This window comes from Equus caballus, chromosome 6 (genome assembly GCF_041296265.1).
Source record: "Equus caballus isolate H_3958 breed thoroughbred chromosome 6, TB-T2T, whole genome shotgun sequence".
In the NCBI taxonomy this organism is placed as follows: domain Eukaryota; kingdom Metazoa; phylum Chordata; class Mammalia; order Perissodactyla; family Equidae; genus Equus; species Equus caballus.
Window position 1 is genome coordinate 50,016,384 of NC_091689.1, and position 21,193 is coordinate 50,037,576.

A 21,193-nucleotide genomic window follows, 5' to 3' on the forward strand; every position below is an offset into this window, starting at 1 on the left:
CAAGAATATCCTTGGGGGGCCAGTCCAGTGGCATAGGTTAAGTTTGCACACTCCACTTCAGCAGCCCAGGGTTCGCAGGTTCAGATCCTAGGTGCAGACCTAGCACCGCCCATCAAGCCATGCTGTGGCAGCATCCCACATAAAATAGGGGAAGATTGGCATAGATGTTATGAAAAAAATTTCTTCTCTTTCTAACATACTTTGCAGTTATTACTACAGCTATTAGTTACTGAGGTGAACAAAACAAACTTGTGACTTTTGCAAATCATCAACCAAGTATGTAAACTGTATTCATGAATTGAAAATTTTTTCAATTCTATTTGCTGGATTAAAATCACAAAATATCATCCAAGAATTGAGTCAAAGACATGTGCCTCTATTTTTAAAGAAGTTATTCACATCCTCTATGTACCTACTTTGCGTAGCTACATAATGTGCATTAAGTTAGGGGCAGCCATTCAATTTAGCCCTATTGCTTAAAGATCAGTAGGCCCCATGACTCTGAAAATTGGAAAAGGATTGTAGATTGTTTACACAGAATAAAATTAGAAATGATACACTTGCCCACTGAAAATGGCTTAATGTATGAACCAGACAGTTCAACCCCAAAGTGGCTTACTTTTAATCCTACTCTTTGTAGATTATTGAAAAACATGCTCATTTTACAGATTTATAGACTATTCCAATTTTCATGGCTTGTTCAATAGTTCTAATGAATCAGGTATTATTTACTCAATTTAAATGTACTTAATTGAACAGCTAAAGTTATCTATTGTCTGAGTATGAAAAATAGATGAATGAAGAAAGAAAGAAAGAAAAACTATACCAGTTATCTAACTTTCAATTCCCCATCTCAAAAACAAACATAAACTTTTTTTATTGTAATACGGTTTAAAAACAGTAGGGGCATTTTGATATACATGAATGTATGCATGTAACACATGCACTAAACTAATCAGAGATGAGACATTTAATAAAGTTTTATTTTACTTCTTGGTTATAATTCTAAAAATATTTTTAGAAAATAAAAAGCAGAACTTCACAGATTTATGTAGGGATGGGAAACATACTGAACTCACCAAAGAGAAACAGAAAGAGCTGAGTGTAGCAGAAAGACAGAGGCAGTGAATGCTTACAGAGAGGCTCAGGTGGACTTGCTGTTTTGGAAGAGATTGTTACTATATTTCCACAGGTGAAATAAATTCTAAATTTGTGGAAAGAACATACTTGCTGTATGATAAGCTTTAATATAAAGAATTTCCTTTCTAATCTCTACATCCTTCAAACATGTTGGATGATGTTCCCTTTTATACTTTCACACATTGGCGCACTTCACAACGTGCCTTTTACACAAAACCCAGATGTGATGAAGTTGTACCCAGAAAACACTAAGTCCAACAAGATGTAGAGGGATTGGATTATTTCTTGTACCTACAATTGTACTTTTTGACAGAAATGGAAACCAAGCTATTACTTTCCCCAATGACTCAATTTTATTTCCACTGGGCAACACGGCCTCTGTCTTAGGCACATAACTCACACCTCCCTTAAGTATTTCTGTATTCTTAAAATCCATATTTTTTGTCTAATATTCTCCTTATCTATTACCTCCATATATTCTAGTGAAGTCTTTTAAAAAAATATTCTTTTCTTGAAGGCAAAACTGTCATCTAAACAACTAGATCAAATAAATTATGCTTAAGAGCTGATAGAAGAAAATAGAAAAAGCAATGACTAACTGAAGAAAATATACTTGTTTCTGAATATACGTATATTACATATATAATACATTCATAGATATAATACATACAATTATAAACATACTTCTGAATATATATTACATATTTATATAATATATGTAGATATTATGTATATATAATATATGTATATATTATACATATGTATGTTTCTGAATATATATTATACATATATTGTATGCAAATATGTTTCTGAATATATATAATACATGTAATGTATATATTAGATAGTATGTTAATATATGCAAAGCTAACCAAGTGTTTTCATCTGTATTTAGGGTGAAATAAGTAGACTGAAAAATTGAATAAAACCTGGATTGGAAAGAATTTCCAATTTAAAGATCACCCACAGAGAGTAACTTTTCTCAGAAATAAATTCTGTCTAGAAACAAAGTTGCAGAACTGAAAATGATAGCGTTTTCATTTGGTAACTGTTACAATAAAAATTATTGCTTTCCTAGAATTTCCAGTTCTAGATGTTAAGGAATCTAAAGATGATTGAATAAATAATACCTAATTCATTAGAACTATTGAGCAATCTGGGAAAATTGGAATAGACTAACATCTTCTCTTTCTCATTTCTGGCCTCAACATCACGGAGGGCACAGAAAGCACAAAAATAATCATAGGAAACAGGACCTATCTCCGGTGATCACCTAGAGCTATTTGCCACCTATGATTTGCTCTGCTGCTCCTTGCTCTTTTTTTCCTGATGAAATAATGCTTGGCTGCACTCACCGGTTTTCATAATATTTGTATGAAAAATGTTGGCTTTCTATTACATCAAGATAAATTTCCCAAAAATACAGCAGGTACAGAAGTAGAGACTCAACATGTACATGCAAGGACCAAATCTTTGTTTGAGAATCAAACAGAACTCCATGCAGCAGTGTGCACAGGGATGGAAGGGGTGTGAGAATCTGCACTTCCAGCAAAGCAGGGATGGTAATAGAAATAATGGCTAAATTTAATTGGCAGCTCACTGCACCACATGCTTTGTATCTCATTATTTTCTCCACAAAAATTGCAGGGAATAGGCATTATTTTTGTCACCCTATGCTGTTGATGAAACAGGCTTAGAGAATTTAAGAATTCTATCTAAGATTATACAGCTTTTAAACAGAGAATAAGAACGTAAACCCATAGCTGCCTGACTTCAAAAATCCATTGTCTTAAGCATCGAACTACACTACTCCGCAATAAGAGATTGGGACACATCTGTTCCCTGCATGCTAAGACACATTTTGAACTGAGAACTGAGGGGAGATGCATTTTATCATATTTGTATTATTAACCACCTTAAAGGAGAGGGAAAAAATGTTATTACCTGAAGTTACTTGTTCAGGTGGACTAACATACGTGTGGCATAAAGAGTTACATTTGCTTCAGGACCACCTTATTAACTTTGGTCATCTGTTCCGAATCTAACTCTCTCTTTCAGTCCTCTGCTTCAAAATGAATTCTCAATTTAAAAAGTTAATTATCTCCCCTTCCTGTCCAGTTTTACTACCATCATACTTACCCTGAGGAAAACAATGTCAATAATATGTCCTTCGCATCTTTCTCCATACGCAAGAAAAAAAAACAAGAATGATTACACATAAATTGGTCAATATGCAGCCTCAAATATATTGTCAACGCTAGCTTCAGATTACAGTCACCAGACCCACTGTCTCAACACCATGGAATCCTCACCAATGGGACAAGCTCGCCTGCTTTCTTATATAGTGGAGGGTTGGCTATTTTACCAACATGGTACCCCTTCACCAAGATAAGGGTCACTGGGATGACCTCAGTCCAGTAGTTTTCAAACTTAACTACACATTAGAATCACATGGGCAGCTTTAAGGTTTTTTTCGATAATCTAACCACACTCCTGATCAGTCAAATCAGAATTGTAAGAGGTGAGATAATCTCAGGCATCAGGATTTCTTCAAAGCTCCTCACCGTAATTTCAGTGTGCAGCTAAATTGAGAACTGTATCCACAAAGGCAGATAGATCAAACTAACCTCCCTGACCCAATTTGGCCTGCACAGACCAAACTAACTTTGCTAACACTGCAGAAAGAGCATTCCAGTGAAGTGATGGATGTGTTATCTAAACTTATTGGAAAAATCATTTCATAATATGTACATATATCAAATCATTATGTTGCACACCTTAAATTTATACAAGTCTATGTTATATGTCAATTATATCTTAATAAAGCAGAATAAAAGTAAAATTTTAAATAATAAATAATAAAAAAAGAGAAAAGATTAAATAGCCATTCAGTTTGAGGATAGTTCCAGCACCTTTGCCTCTGGACATATTTGCTCAGTCAGTTGGTGTTAAGGTCATTTATCTGAACATTACCAAATACCAAGACTGAGTTGTTAAGAATCACCTGTGGAGTTTGTGAACTTACAGTTTCTCCAGTCCTGTCCTCCAGTCATTCTGAGTCTATATACATATGAGATATGGGACAGGAAAATGTACTTTTTTTTTTTTTTTTGCTGAGGAAGATTAGCCCTGAGCTAATATCTGTGCCAATCTTCCTCTATTTTATAGGTGGGTTGCTGCCACAGCATGGCTGCCAGCAAGTGGTGTAGGTCTGTGCCTGGAAACCAAACCCTGGCCACTGAAGTGAAGCACACTGAACTTAACCACTAGGCCACAAGGCTGGCCTAGGAACCTGTACTTTTAAGGGACTATCCATGTAAATCTGATGTGAAGGTTTGGAAACCACATAACTACTCAATGAGGGAAGAAAGCTATCCAAAATAAATACAAAACATGGCCTTTCCCCAGGAATTTAGACAGTATACGTGAGTGTGTGTACATGTATAAGTATTTATAAGTACATGTATATACATTTATATACAGAAATAAATAATGTCTCTCAGGAATTTTGACCGAGGAGAGAAAGAGAGATTGAAATTCCTGGGATACTCCATGTCTTATAAGCCGAGTTATCAGAAAGCAATGAGGGATAAGTTATTCTGACATAAGAAGTTCATGTATTCCCAAGAAGACCTTTGAATTTCTTCATCCCCTGTAGAGGCTGCCAGAAATAACATGACGATAGCAGGGCAGCAGGGAGAGGTCTATGAGAAATAGGATCTGATCAAATTCCAGAGCCACTTTGAGGTCAGAAACAGAAATATTCTGTTTTAGTGAATGTGAAAGTCAGAGTGTGCATGAAATAGGAATAGAAGATACAAGATACCAGGAAAAAAACCTGTAAACCTCTTCATAGGAACAAAATCACCAACAAAGATATTTTAATTATTAGCGGTCTTTCTATGGTTAGAAATAAAGGAATAAAAGAAGAAATTATCTTTCTCATGGCAATAAAGAAAAACTCAATGTGTGAGAGTCAGGTGCAGAGTTCTTGTCCTTTAATGAATAATTTTATCTTTGGGAAAATGGCAATGATAGCAAGCTACTAAAGAGAAATGAGAGAACAAAATTTCTTTTGAAATACACGTATATGCAACTTGTATTTCAGTCCTGTATGAGAATTGGTAAAGCCTGCATCTGAACTATAATAAAATAATTATCTATATTTAAAAATCTGTGCTTAAATATATTTTCTTTGTAATTCTTACTAAATTTTCACATTAGAATTTAATTTCTTTGTTCTAGTGTTTCTGTTGGTACATATAAATGTTGATTGGCTCACAATTTTAAATTTAGAGAATAACAGGCTACAAGACTGTATGTATAAATATGTTCTTTCAAAGAACTAGCAAAGTATTCTTAAATACAATTAGCTTTGAACTTGGATCGTATCAGTTTTTCCAGTAAATTCTATATCTCTCATCCAGACAAATCAGTATCAAAGATTAGGTTACCATTCTCTTTAGCCTGTACATAGCTATGCAATTATATGAGAAAATGAAAACTATACCTTTTACTGATAGTCTCATATCAGCAATTTTGTCCCCAGAAAAGCTCTTGAACTCTAAATTTACAATGTTTAGAGTCTAACGGGCAGAGACGCTAACAAACGATGTTAAAGAAAAGTTTTGAAAAATAAAAATAAAAGATAATGGTTCTAATATTTTAATGTCTTCAAACAATTTATTAGGACTTTTCTGAAGGAAATAAAATTTTAAATATAAGAGAATAAACTTCTGATAATAATACCCAGATTACCAAAACAGTAAGCTCAATAACCTTAATTTATTTACTAATTTAAATAAATGAGAATGTAAATACTAAATAATATCCTACTTCACCTAGATTACAAATTATTTAAATTTTAAAAATCAATAAAAGATGCACTTTCGTTTGGAGTGGGAGAAGGAGAGTTATTTTGCTCATGCAGGCTGATACTTAGCTGGTACACAGTGGTACAGACAAACCATTTGCTAAAATATTTCCAAATGATTCAGTATACCACCACCACTTCAGCAGGACCCCTACCCTAGCATCCCCAAATCTCCGCATGATCCGGAAACTATCATCACAAGTCTCGCTGACCTCATTCCAGTGCTCTGGCCAGTGTCAGTTCTGACCATTCAATATTTAAATATCACTATGTGCACAAAGTGAGAAAAGAGCCTTTTATTGGAGAGAGAGGAAATTCAGTGAAATGATTCTGAGACTGAATAATGGAGCCATAGAACAGCTCTTCCTTCAGGTCCCCAGTGATAATTTTAAGACTGAATGGCAAGAACATCAGCTCAGAAGGCATCAGACGATGAAGTGGAGAATGTTCTGTGAAGCGAGTTTATTTGCCCAATAGTTTAAATACATAGTCACTTTTTAATCTCCTTTTGGCTCTGCTAGTGTAGCTTTCTCCTTCCTCACATGAGCTTAATCACAAGTTCCTTACTTCCTGGTGAAATTGGAAGAAGCATATTAATCCAAATCTTCGGTTTTCACCAATGCAGCTGTCTTCTCATAAATCCAAGAAATTTCAGCACTCCAGCAGGAAATATAAATATTTCCTTTTTGAAAATAGGCACATCCTTTGGATCCATTGATCTGGGCATATTCTTTGGGACTAAACCTGAAAATTAGTGAATTTAAAATTAGTTATAAATTTCATATTTGAAGTTTAATAACAATACAGTGTTTCCAGTCAGCCTCATAGCCAAATATCTGAGTGCTGAGAGATTTCTGCTACACAACGCATCAAAATCCGTAAAGCTGGCATATCTGAGCTCTTTATTTCAAGTTAGTCATGATCCCAAGTAGAATTATTTAAGAAGGATAATTAAACTCTGGGTTGAGAATTTGTATTCTCTCCATTAACATGGCACAAACTACCCAATGCAGATTATATTAGAAGTACTAGAATTTCTTTACTTGAGAACATTATGAAGAAAAACCGAAAAATGAAATCACATTCTGTATAAAAGTTATTACATTTTACTATGCACAAATATAATTTTGTATATGTTTATCCATATGTGGAGGGTGACGAGCAAACAAGGCAGAGGTCAAGGGAGAAAATGAATAACTACATAGATGTGGTTCTGATATCAGTCTCTAGGTCCTCTGCTAAGGAATTGGTGATAACTCCTAAAGAATGCCATTAGAAAATCATGCTCATGGAGGCTAAATCCTTTGTGTGCCCCAAGTTGCTTTTTATCCAAATGACCTGCATTATCCTATGATATTCTTTTCTTGCTTCAGAGCTGGGCTTACTAAATCTTCCTCTTAGGATATGCACTTGCTCAGAGTAGCCCTCATTCAGCAGAAAACTGATCCTGAAGCTCAGTTTCGCTAACCTGAGTGTAACAGTTGCAGTCTCAGGGGATCAGTGTCCCCAGGCTCTGAACCTTGCTGTGAAGGCCACTCCTCCATACTTTAATTTGGAGTCAGCAGAGTGGCCAGGGAGGCTTAAAACTTCTTTGGGAGAAGGGACACATCTTCTCAAATTCCAAAATGGAAACAACTACATTGACACAGTGTCATGGTTCTACTCTGTAAGCCTTCAGCGTAGCAGCAATACCTCAGATTAATCTGTAATCATTTCATGCCCAATATTACAAAGAAGGAACTGTCGTTTTTATTTGTATGTTTATTACTTTGCATGTGCTTTTTGCCATTATTATTTGTGTGAAACCAGACTAGTCAATTTAATTTGACTAGTAGTGATGATTAGAGAGTGGGAGATTGGTGTTGAACAGAAAAGGCCATGACAAAACTTTGGCAAATAGATGAAGATACTGTATCTAGGGAAAAGAGCATAGGCATATCATTGTTTGTTATTCAAGGAATTTTGATGAATCACAACTGAAGTGCAGTATTTTGACAGAAAATAAGCAATTATAATTCAATTTAAAAGAACATTGACAACATGCATTAAAGAGGAAAAGAGAAGTTAATTGAATGGATTAATAACTTGATTGGGTAGGAAGGCTAGGAGAAAAACCTGGAAAGATGCCAGTGATCTCATATTTCATCTAATATAAAAATACCATATGTTATATTAAAATATGAATATAATTATACCATTTTAATATAATTGTAAAGAGAGGAGATCCTAAAAATACTTGGTTTTGTACTCACTAAAATAATTTTGCAAAATTGTGTCCCTTTACACATTTTTAAGTTGACATCTCTTTTTTCATAACTTTAAATATTTGCAAAAAATGCAATTCAGAGTATAATATGTACTTTAAATATTTTCACCAAAACCTTAAAGTGGCAGATTTAGCTCATTTTAATTCATGAAGAAAATCTGTCATGTAATCTAATTGGCAAGTTCCTGTCAAAAAACTAATTGTTAAACTGATCAGTCAATTCAGACTTACTTTTGGTTAGAAAATAGCTGACAATTATTCTATTTAAATAAATGTGTTAATGTATGTTCTTATGATAAACATTACTTTCCATATTGTAAGTTCTGGAGAATAGCTGAGAGGCTGAGCTCATGATCACTAAAGCACGCAGCCCTGATTTTGCCACTTATGAGCTGAGTGACCTCGGTAAGTTACGTAGTCTCCTATGACAATTTCTTCCTCTATAAAATGGAACTATAACAGTGCCTTTATCATAGGGCTAGTATTTGTAAAGTACTTTGAACATCTAAGTATCATTTGTGTTTACTAAATAAATAAATAAATTTAAACAAATAAATGAGATTCACTGTCTTGCCATGAGTTTGTCACACATGTGAAATTAGGTACTCCTCCTTTCAATATTTGTTACTGAAGCTCTCTTTCCTTTGCACACTTTACTCTTTCTCTATATATAGATTTATAATTCTTATAATTAACATTTATTTTCTTAGTATTCCATTTTTTACTATTCCTAGCTTGGTGTTTTCTCAATAGTTAGAGACTTACAAGAATGGAGAGTGGATAGAGCCATCCTCTCATAGCCAACTTTTGCCAGATGGATCCCATTGTAATCCCAACCAGAAGAAAGAAAACTCAAATAATGGTTTTGACTTCAGAAAATCCCGAGAGAGATTCCTGAGAAAAAAGAACAAAGCTGGAGGTATCACACTCTCTGATTTCAAAATATACTACAAAGCCATAGGAACCAAAACAGCATGGTACTGGCACAAAAACAGAGACACAGACCAATGGAACAGAATTGAGAACCCAGAAGTAAGCCCACATATTTATGAGTAGCTAATATTCAACAAGGGAGCCGAGAGCATATGATAGAGAAAGGAGAGTCTCTTCAATAAATGTTACTGGGAAAACTGGACAGCCACAGGCAAAAGAATGAAAGTAGACCATTATCTTACACCATGCACAAAAATCAACTCAAAATGGATTAAAGACTTGAATGGAAGACCTGAAACCATGAAACTTCTAAAGGAAAACATAGGCAGTACGCTCTTTGACATCGGTCTTAGCAGCATATTCTCAAGTACCACGTCTGACCGGGCAAGGGAAACAAAAGAAAAAATGAACAAATGGGACTACATCAAACTAAAAACCTTCTGCACAGCAAAGGAAACCATCAACAAAATGAAAAGACAACCTAACAATTGGGAGAAGATATTTGCAACCACATATCAGATAAGGGGTTAATATCCAAAATATACGAAGAACTCATACATCTCAGCAACAAAAAAACCAACAACCCAATTAAAAAATGGGCAAAAGACCTGAAGAGAGATTTCTCCAGAGAAGGTATACGGATTGCCAACAGGCATATGAAAAGATGTTCAACATCATTAGCTATCAGGGAAATGCAAATCCAAACTACAATGAGGTGTCACCTCACTCCGGTCAGAATGGCTATAATTAACAAGACAGGAAACAACAAGTGTTGGAGAGGATGTGGAGAAAGAGAACCCTCATACACTGCTGGTGGGAGTGCAAACTGGTGCAGCCATTATGGAAAGCAGTATGGAGTATACTCAGAAAATTAAAAATAGACCTACCATATGATCCAGCTATTCCACTGCTGGGTATTTATCCAAAGAAATTGAAAACACAAATACATAAAGATACATGCAGCCCTATGTTCATTGCAGCATTGTTCACAATAGCCAAGACTTGGGTGCAACCTAGGTGCCCATCAAGGGATGAATGGATAAAGAAGATGTGGTATATATACACAATGGAATACAACTCAGCTTTAAGAAATGATGAAATCCAGTCATTTATGACAACATGGATGGACTTTGAGGGTATTATGCTGAGTGAAATAAGTCAGAGGGAGAAAGTTAAATACCATATGATCTCACTCATAATTAGAAGATGAAAACAACAACAAACATGCACATGGCAACAAAGATTGGATGGTGGTTACCATAGGAGAAGTGGGGGGGAGGGAGGGCAAAAGGGGTGATTAGGCTCACACATGTGATGATGGATTATAATTAATTTTTGGATACTGAACATGATGCAATCCACACAGAATTTGAAATATGTTACGATGTACATCTGAAAACTATATAATGTTATAATCCAATGTTACTGCAATAAAAAAAAGATTAAGAATATTCACTTCTTTTCCTAGTTTCCTATAGACTTTTCGCGTGATTGAGTGTTGAAGTTTATCAAATGCTTTTTTGCATCTATGGAAGGTTTGAAATGATTATTCTCCTTTTACGTTAATGTAATGGATTTTGTTGATTGGTTTTCAAATGTTATATTAAACTTTAATCATGAAATTTAAAAAAAAGAAAAGAAAATCCTGAGAGAGAAAACAGGAAATATGTTATGCGAGAGCCACTTTCAAGTTTGCAGAAGTAAGGTAGGTGGGAACATTCATTAAATTCATTTATTAATTCTCATTCAAAATACACTGATTCTTACTCTGTGAGTCAGGTACTCTATTTATTTACTTTCCATTATGTAGATAATTTCTCAAACCAGGGAAGAAGATTCAATCAGACCTTTTCTTCCAAGTTATCTATCTTTACCAAGGTGGAGTTCTTGTCCATGCAGTTTTTTCTACTGTTGGTCCAGGTTTTTTCCTCACTTGTTGAAAAATAGTAACAACTGTTTGGGTACTATTGCAACATCTTAGGACAGGGATTACATTTATCATCTAAAAAAGAAATTACACCCAATAGTACAAACTAAACAAGTCTAGAGTGACCGGGAAGGTTTGGGAAACTAAATCATTTCATTTGACAATATGTCTGAGAGCCAGCACCCTGAAAATATACTGCTTTAGGAGACTCTGAAAATGAAGTCACCACCAATTATGAGTTGGGACAATGGTGACTGAAATTCCCTTTTCAGGGTTCAGTCCTCCAGCTTCAGAATTACCGGCTACACCTTTTACTTCTTAAGGCAACAGGATCACCTAAAAATTGTTCATAAAATGAGGGGCTGAAGTATCCAGATTGGTATCATTCTAAGATGCTTCCCAAATTTGCCTCTGTGCTTTCAAAAATATCAAATGAATTTTTATCTTCCCTTGTCTTCTGTAAATTTAGTGTGGCATCAATAGAGGTCATTGGATTACATAACTCTCTCATAGTCTGATGCAGTGTACATAAGCAACATAAACTGGGGCAACAGATTTGACATGACTGGTCAACAGGTCCTGATTACCTGAAGTGTTAATGACTAGCTCTTGGCAGAGTTTGATGGCCATTTCTCCCCACATTTTCAATAGATTGGAGATCTGTGATTTGAGAAGTTTCTCCTCCATGGGAAAGTTTCTGTAGTGCTCAGCTGCTGAGATAAGTTATTCTGCAGTTAGTGGATGATTTTCTGAAGTTGACTCAATTTCTCTGAGTGTGAGTTAATATCATTAGCTGTCTACAAAACTCCAAGACATAACAGGAGACAAGTTCATATACCTTTTTATTCTCATGATAGCCATAAATAATTCTCTTCACACAGTAATATTTCTTATATTTTTACAATATTCATTAGTAGCTTCTAATAATTGAGGTATCATGGAAGAAACACACCATATGACTTTATATTCCAGGTTGTTTATAGCTAATTTTATAATTTTATTTATATTTTAATTACGATTGTACTTGCATTAAAATAATGAATTAATAATTACATATTTCTGACATTTCATCTAAGGCAATAATGGTCTTTCTGCCATTCATTTGGTGGAATTTTTTTCTTTTTTCTATATGGACTTGGTTCATGTAATTGTTGTTTTCCATGCAGGACATTGGGTCCTGGCCAAAATGTCTATAAGATATTTGGTCCATGCCAAAGGGTCCTTGAAATTTGGTCCTGTTCAAAATGTCTATCAGCATACTTGGTCCCTGCCAATGGTTGTGGACAAGACGAAATATCAAGGACCTTTTGGCATGGATCAAATGTCTGATGGATATTTGGGACAGAACCAAATGGTCCTGCAAATATCAGAGACCTTTTGGTGTGGGCCAAATGTCTGCTAATCATTATTTTAATAGGAACAGAATCCTTTGGGGGCAATGAGTATCTCAAAGTATGGTCTGCAGAACACTTGCATTAGAATCACCTGGGGTAGTTGTTTTTTAAAAAAGCAGATTTTAATGCCACACTAGATCATTTTTGGTCCTGAATTCATAAAATATGACATTTTAATAAACTTCAGATGACACCACCATAATAAATTTAAGAACAATTGTGCTAAAAGCACCACACTTTAGAAAAAAAGTGTCCACCCTTCTATAGTGAACCAATGAATATAAATCATTGCAACTTCACTTTTTAAATATACATCATTGTAGAAGATCAACCATTAATCCTCATAATGGTTGGATATTGATTATCTGTTACTGCTAGAACATCATATTTCTTTTCAAAAGAGCAAGCTACATCATTAGCCTCTATTTATATGTCCAAATATGTATTTCTAAATCCTAATTATCCATGAGATCTTACATATATAAAAAGAAATGAAAGTAGCAGAGTAGATGTTAGTATCATTCAGCAAATAAACTTAATTGACTGCAAGTCCCCAGAAAGTGAATACTGTGCAACTCACTACCCCTTACATCATATACCTAACAACATCTTACAAAATGCGTATTCTCAGGATGTTTTCCCACTCATTTTTAGTCCGGGACTCCCTATCCTGTCCACCCCCAACTACCCGATAATGAGTTAGAATCAAGGAAATACTCTTTTTTTGGCTATTATGCTTGGAAGTGGAGCTTCCATTGTTATGTGGAGATGGTTCAACTTTCTATCTGCTGGGTAAGTTATATCAGGCAGCTCTTCCTCCTTGTTTGTATCTCGTTCTCATTTATAGCAGTCAGGCTGTTGCTGCTGCTTAGAAGTTTTCTCCACCCTAGAAAGGTCTAGAGTGAGAAGATTAAGCCAGTTATGTACTAAGTCTTAGAAGTAAATGAAATGGCATTCTTCTCCTTGAATCCACTTCCCTCGACTCCCTGTTTCTCACCACTGGGATAATAAGTGGATGTATGTCTGTGAAGAAAAGAGGCTCCTTATTCCAACCAATAACTAGAAAAATAAAAGTTGTCTTCATAGTCCCATCTAGTTTATCAAGAGAAGGCAATGGATTTAGGGCAAAATCCACATAATAATAAAGTATATATCTTACTGGTTTGTCTTGGAAACACGGAGAATGAGAGAGAGATGAAGTGAAGTATTATAAAGTACTATTCAGGATGTAGCACCTGTCATATCATCCAACTTGAATTTACATAGTTTACAAATGCATCTGCTAATCACCTTTCTTGGGTTTGAAGCAAATATACTTACACATAATCCCCAAGATCACCAGCCCAGTCAGTAGCATCAGACAAGGAGTTGGCAGACTCAGGCCAGCCTGAAGCCATGTAGGGATGGAGCTGGATACTCTGCAGAAAGCCAACAGAAGAATTAACAAACAGAACTGCCTGTGGTGGTTACACATGGGTTGTTTATTTCTCCCACTTAGGAAGTTTCCTAAACTTCCTAAAATTCTTCTCTTGCTTCTTCAATGCCTCTATGTAGAAAATACCTAAAATGATGCACAGTAAGACTCCACCATCAGTTCTCCATTTATTTTCTCCACCATTCTCCTTTCCTTTAAGAGTAAATCTCCTAATTTTTGAATTTTTTGTTTTACAGTATCACACACATTTCTTCTTCAGTTTACTGAATTCATGAATGAGATGAGATGTTGCAGGTACTGCTTCTCTGGATGAGCCTGACAATAGGAGAGATCCCAAGTTTTTGAGATTACCAATCTCCATAAGGTAACAATTATTGTGGATTTTATTTTTATCTATTATCCATTTTATTTATCACCTACTAGATAATGAATGAATATTGAATGAAAGAAGATATGAATGTACAATCTAACCTACAAACAGTGAACAGACCAGAAAGCAAGTGGACAGCTCTTCAAAATTTAGCATCATTTCTCTCTCTCTCTTTCTGTCTCTCTCTCTCTATATATATATATATACACACACACAAGTGGTTCTCATGTTTACCTCACCTTCTTACCTTCTTATTTCTTAATTCAGGATCAAAAGGCATCTAGCCCAGTATTTCAGATAGATTAATGCAATCTACGCGTGCATTATCACATGCACCACATCCACAATTTTCTTTTTCTCAAAGATTAGATTTCGATTTTTTTTTAATGGCAAAAATGTATAATCACCTTTATTAGACACATGCAAAGTCTATTTCCATCCTTTTTTTGTATATCATTCCCCCAAACCACACACACACCCCCCTACATGCTTAAACTAAAAATAAATCTAAAGACAAGGAAGATGTAGTTCATACGTTTTGGGTGATTCAGGACAACAACCTGAACTGTCAACAGATTCTTGAAGGTAAGCTATGCAGTCTGATATATTGAATTAGATTCCTGGTCACAGAGATTGCCATTTATTCCAACTGAGTACAAGGGAATGAGTGGAAGACTAGAACTGAGTCTGGTCTCCACCACATAACAGTTGCATAAACCTGGTTAAATCATTTAATTTCTTTCAGTCTCAGTTTTCTCATTAATACATTGGAGAAAATATTTATATTATTTCCTTTACTTCACAATTATATTTCGATGAAGATATTATGTAATGTATATAAAATATTACATAGATATTGTTATTATTGATTCACCATTATTAATTATACTGGGAATTTCAATTACCCAAAGAAAAGTTTTTAAATAGTAACAAAACAAAAAATGAGCTCTTGTCTATTTCAGACTCACTCATCCTCCAGTTTTTCTCTACAGTTATTTATACCATCAAAAAAAAATTCTCTTCACTTTCTCTATTTTGGAAACCTCCAAACTAGCTTCTAAAAGAATATTCCCCTGGCATCTCTGCAAGGTATTAATACCAAGAACTACATTTATAAAAAGAAATGTCTTAGTCTCCAAACTCAGGTTCTGGCATATCCAATCAAAATGGTTCATTAGAAACAGAGCTTCATGAAACATAGTGCTATCACACAATTCTAAGAGGTCCCAGAAGCTGCATATTTCTCCCTCAGTATTGGGAACACTCACTCTACTATTACGTTCCTAACTTCGTCTCCATTTCGGAGATTCCACAGCATCTTTCTCTTTAGCATGAGTGTCAAACAGCACTGCAAGGCATTTAACACGTGTTCATTCCCCAAGGTCACATCTTGCTTTCTCTGAACTCCTACCTCTTTTTGTTAGATTATTTCTATCCCAAATATATCCTTCTCTAACAGAATCCTGAAATGTGAGTGTCACGTAGGTCACTTCTTTGGACATTGTAGAAGAAAGCACTACTATAAATTACTTAATTAATGTTTCAGTATTTTCAGTCCTGGGAACAAGATGTTCTTTTCAAGGTTAGGAGCTTTTATATAGACACTCAACTGATTCAAAAGACACCCCACTGTCCTTCTGTAAGGACAGAACGATAATGAATTTTTCTGCAGAGAAAGTGAGAGAAGTCAAATATTCTCTTTAGAAATCAGAATACTCTAGATGGCAAACTGCTCATTCAGCATTGTTTCTTGCTGTGAAGCAAAGACAGAGTAGTTAAGAGGCAGAGTGGAAATGGTGGTTGCACAGTGGAATTCCCATGATCCTCCAGGTAAAAGATCAGGTTGTCGTTTTGACATGTGTCAAAGGCCGGCTAATCCTGTATGGAGACATTGGATCTGGTTTATCCTCATTCATATCAGATATCAAGCAGATATACACGATAAGGCAAGAATTGCTATTTAGTCACACATACTGAGACAGGAAGAGCTGTATAGTTAAAAACCATACACACCTGGTTGTTTTAAGAAATATAAACATGTGTTGTGTGTGTGTGTGAGTGTGAGTGTGGTGAGAGAGACAGACAGACAGACAGACAGACACAGACATACATGATATTGTCAATGGGGCCTGGAGAAGAAATTGATAGCTATTAAAACTGAGTGAGAGTGGAAGTTCCCTTCTGGCATGGCTGAGTAAGTTCTTAACAGAGTAACGCTCCTGCAGGTAACAACTAATACTCCGGACAAGATTTAAAACATAACTACCTGAAGTGTCAGAAGAGTGAAAAAAAAAAAACCAGATTCTGGAGAGAATGAGACTAGCATATGATATGGTGCTTTTATTTTTGTTTTTAATTTGTTTGTTTGGTTTTTAACCTGAGGGCAGCCCACAGTCATTTTGTGGAGCAGCTAAAACTCCCATAGAAGGCATGCAGTCTTTTAGGTCTGAAAAATAAGAAGATGGAATTTGGGACAACTAAAGGCACAAATAGTGCTGGATACTCACATGGAACACTGATTATGGGGGAAGTTTTAGTGTCTTTATGCCTTCTAGGATCTTTGAGCTACAATTTATTTACATTTCGTTAAAAAAGTAACTTGAGGGGCCTGCCTCATGGCGGAGTGATTAAGTTTGGGCACTGTGCTTTGTCGGCCCCGGGTTTGCCAGTTTAGATCTTGGGTGCAGACCTATACATTGTTCATCAAGCCATACTGTGGTGGCATCCCACATAGAAGAAATAGAATGACTTACAACTAGGATATACAACTATGCACCTGAGGCTTTGGGGAGAAAAATTAAAGAAAAATAAAAATGAAGAAGGTGATCAATATTTTAAAAAATCATAACTTGATAAAATAACTAATATCTATCTTCTCTTTCTTAGGCCTAAAATTGCCCTGAAAAGATATTTCCAATAAAACTGAGGTAAACTCGGCACAGGGATTTACACTGGGATACTATAAATTTCAACAACATCACGTGAGCAATAAAGAGTTGACATTTTACTACATAGAAAGTGTTCTGGCTAATATTTGGAATGACACTAGAAAAAAACAGCACATTGCACTTTCAGTTGATCATTTAGTCACAATAGCCAGTGGGTTCACAGAGCCTGTAAAGTACTGTATTTACTTCTAATCCCACCATAAAATGTATTAATTTATGTAACAAAGCAAATTGTTGTTAAGAACCTGCGGTAGGCAGAATAACAGCCCCTCAAAGATCTCCCTGTCCTAGCCCCTGTAACATCTGAATATGGTAGTTTCAATGCCAAAAGGGACATTGCAGGGGTGATTAGGGTTACAGACATTGAGGTGAGGAAATTATCCTGTATTATCTGGATGAGTCCAGTGTAATCACAGGAGTTCTTAAAAGCGGAGAACCTTTCCTAGATGTGATCAGAGAGAGATGTGACAACCAAGAAGGGCCAAAGAGATACACCATTGCTGGCTGAAGATGGAGGAATGGGGTTAGGAGCCAAGGAATGCAGGCTAGAAGATGGAAAGGCAAGAAAACGGATCTCCCATAGAGCCTTCTAGAAGGAACACAGCTGTGCTCACAACCTTGGTTCTATGCCAATGAGACCCACGACAGACTTCTAACCTACAGAGCTGTAAGACAATAAATTTGTGTTATTTAAGCTGCTATATTTGTGTAATGTGGTACAGCACCAATAGGAAACTAATGCAGAACTCAAAAAAAATATTTAAGCACTATACATGAGCAAAGGACCTAAGGAATATTTTCTAAAGGTTTCCTTTAGGGAGAGAAGGAGAAATTAGATAACTGTACTCAGGAGGAGGATTTGGTGTGGAGTTTTATGGTCAGATGGCTGAGGGAGTGATCCGGACCTCCCAGATCCACCTCTGTGTGAAGATGATCTTAGTCAAAGTTCTCCAGAATCAGCTGCACCCACCTCAGGGGTGTGAACAAACATCCAATGGGTTATAGAAAGGCACTGTCATCATAAGAATAATTCTCCAGGAGCATTTGTGCATGATCTTTAAATATATAAATGTGTATATATGCCTTGTTCATATTCATTTTTTTCTTTTCAAATTAATTGAGTGCTCAATCAAAAAGAAGTTTGGAGGCTACGGGTCATATTTCAACTAAACCCCACTATCAAAAATGTGGGAATGAATAGAAAATCTATGCTCATGTTTACCATTCTAGGTAAATTAGGTAAAGGTAGAGACCACTGATATGAGGAAAAGTTAATTCAAAAAGATGATTGCAAAAATCAGAGTTCCGGGATGTTTTTCTATCTCTGGTCTAGTCTTTCAATTTTATCAAATTTTGCAAAGACTAGGTTTTCATTTTCATTTCCCTAATTCTTTGAAACACCTTAAAGTTCCATAAGAAAGTATTTAACTCCTTACTATCTTATATGAAATAATGCTTGGGTAAAACAATGATGAAAAATTTCATATGGCTCCCAATTCTATAAGGAAGATTGATCATACTTCCTACACACTTTCTACTATTATGATCCTAAAAGGTATTATCTATTATTAGTTTACAATTTTGTTACTTTAAAAATTACTGTTTATACTTTTCTCCCTTAAAGACTTCCAGCATCTCTGTAGCACATTTTATCAGATTACACTATCAAATAACATATCTTCTTGCAGTTATCTACCAAATTCTAGGATGTTTCTCCTTATTTCTTTATCATTTTTTCTTAAATCTCCTTAGTGACCTCTACTCCTGTCATGATTATCCATTATTTCAAATTCTGGGTAGGTGACAATTCCAATACCCTGGGCTCTGTGTTCCTGGATTTACCTCTAATAACCTTGACCCCACCCACAAATCAGCCACCCACTATGGAGATTATACTTTGAAGCTATGCTGTCCAGTACTGTAGTTACTAGCCACATGTGACTATTTAAACTTAATTAAAATTAAAAATTTATTTCTTCAGTCATATACTTATACTTCAAGTGCTCAGTATCCACGTGTTCCTCTTGACTATGGGCCTGAACAATGCAAATATATAACATTTCCATTATCACAGAAAATCCTACTGGACAGTGCTGCACTAGAGTCTAGAAAATTTCATTACCAATGTAAGCACCTCCTCAGTTTTAGATATTCTACTCTTTCACCTCCAACTCTTGTCTTTTCAGCCCACTCCCTATGGAGATTTTAGGGCCTACAGTACTTTGATGCCCACTGGGATATCAAATTCAGTGACCATGCCACCATTTCATTGTCATAAATTTCTCATCTCATTTCCTATTTTATCTAGCTTACACTATTTACCAGGGTCAATAATAATAATAATTTCCTTATATACAACTAAAAGTTTATTGCTTATCCCTTAATTCATCAGACACATCTGGAAAATGAAATCAGGTTAAATCCAACTCTACCTACTCTATACTTGCGTACAAGTAGCTGAATGGTCGCATTTTAACTGGTCTTATTTTATATTTTTGAATTATAACTTCCCAGCACTCATACTAATCAATCCATTCTGTGACTCTCCTAGAAAAATATTACCAATTTCTCATCCTTTCTCAATTCTCAAATTTCTTCTTTCCTTAAACTCAATTGATGACCTGGTTTCTTATTATCTTGAGAAAATAAAAACATCAGCAAAGGATTTCCTCTGTTGCACGGACAACTTATACAATACAGAAAACATTTTACATCTGTATGTAAGATGATATAATTTTCAACCATTTTTCATGGTTAAATTGTACAAACTCTTATTTATGGTCAGTCTCCATCCATACATTGAAATCCATTCCACCTACCCGCTTAGAGAGTTTTAACTTGTAATTTTCTCTCTCTGGCATCATCACTTTTTTTCATCTCTACTGGTTCATTCACTTTATCCTACAAATATGGTATAATATTTCCCATTTTAAAAATAAGCCAAAACATTTTTTTGCTTACCCCTCCACACACATATACATCATCACTCCTTTTCTCTAATTCTCTTAACAACAAAAGGGTTCGAAAGTTGTCTATGCCTGCTGTTTCTTCCTACTTTTCCTTAAATCCCTTTACTCAGGCTTGTTCCCTCACTATTTCTATAAAAATACTCCTAAGTCACTATCACTTCCACATTAACACATGCAATGGCTATTTCTCAAGATTCATTTTACTCAACCTATAAGCAGCATTTGATGTAACTGATTATTCTCTTTAACTTCTAATTATTCTCCAAATTTCTCTGTTCTCCAGGACTTCATTATCTTGTTTTTCTTTTTACTTCGCTGTCTGGTCCTCTATCAGATCTGCTGATTTCTCCTTACCAGGCTTCAAAATGCTGTTGTGCCCCAGAATTCAGTCCTTGGCCATCTATCTTCTTTTAAGCTCATCCCCGGATGAGCTTTTCTAGATTCACAGCTTCAAGTAACAGCCATACATAGATGACCATTAAGTATGTGTCTTCATGTCAGGGTTTGATCTCCAGGCCCATATATCTGACTGGAGACTTGCTGTACTTATTTAGATGTGTTATAGGATTTTCAAATTTACATTAAAAAAAAAAAACCTCTTTCCCAATGGTTTCACTCTACTTTTTTCCATCTCAATAAATGAGAACTTCATACTTACAGTTCCTCCGCCAAACACCTAAAATTACCTTTGACTTCTCTTGCTGATCTAACATGAATTAAATTCATCAGAAAATACTGTTCATTGTGAAAATTAAGGGAACATAGATATTAAATATGAAAGTGTTGTTGATTTGGAACACATTAAAAGAAATACTGAGTTTACAAGATAGGAAGTTATATTTTCACTCTGTTCTTCAATGACCATTCCGTTCCCACATATTATGCCTATTTCAGAGAATGCTTTTAAAGAGGGGTCTATATTGGATAGTACCCAGAGA

The 21,193-nt window shown here is 35.3% G+C and overlaps 1 protein-coding gene across 1 annotated transcript; it reads right to left on the minus strand.

Moving 5' to 3' along the window:
• Positions 1 to 6,465: 6,465 nt before the first annotated feature.
• CLEC12B (C-type lectin domain family 12 member B) lies at positions 6,466 to 15,840 on the minus strand. Its single transcript, XM_070269861.1, is given in 8 exon segments — positions 6,466 to 6,757; positions 9,045 to 9,161; positions 11,061 to 11,214; positions 11,727 to 11,843; positions 11,846 to 11,944; positions 13,854 to 13,934; positions 13,937 to 13,951; positions 15,750 to 15,840. Coding segments are annotated over 8 exon segments (825 nt in total). The 3' UTR covers positions 6,466 to 6,606.
• Between the last annotated feature and the right edge of the window lie 5,353 nt (positions 15,841 to 21,193).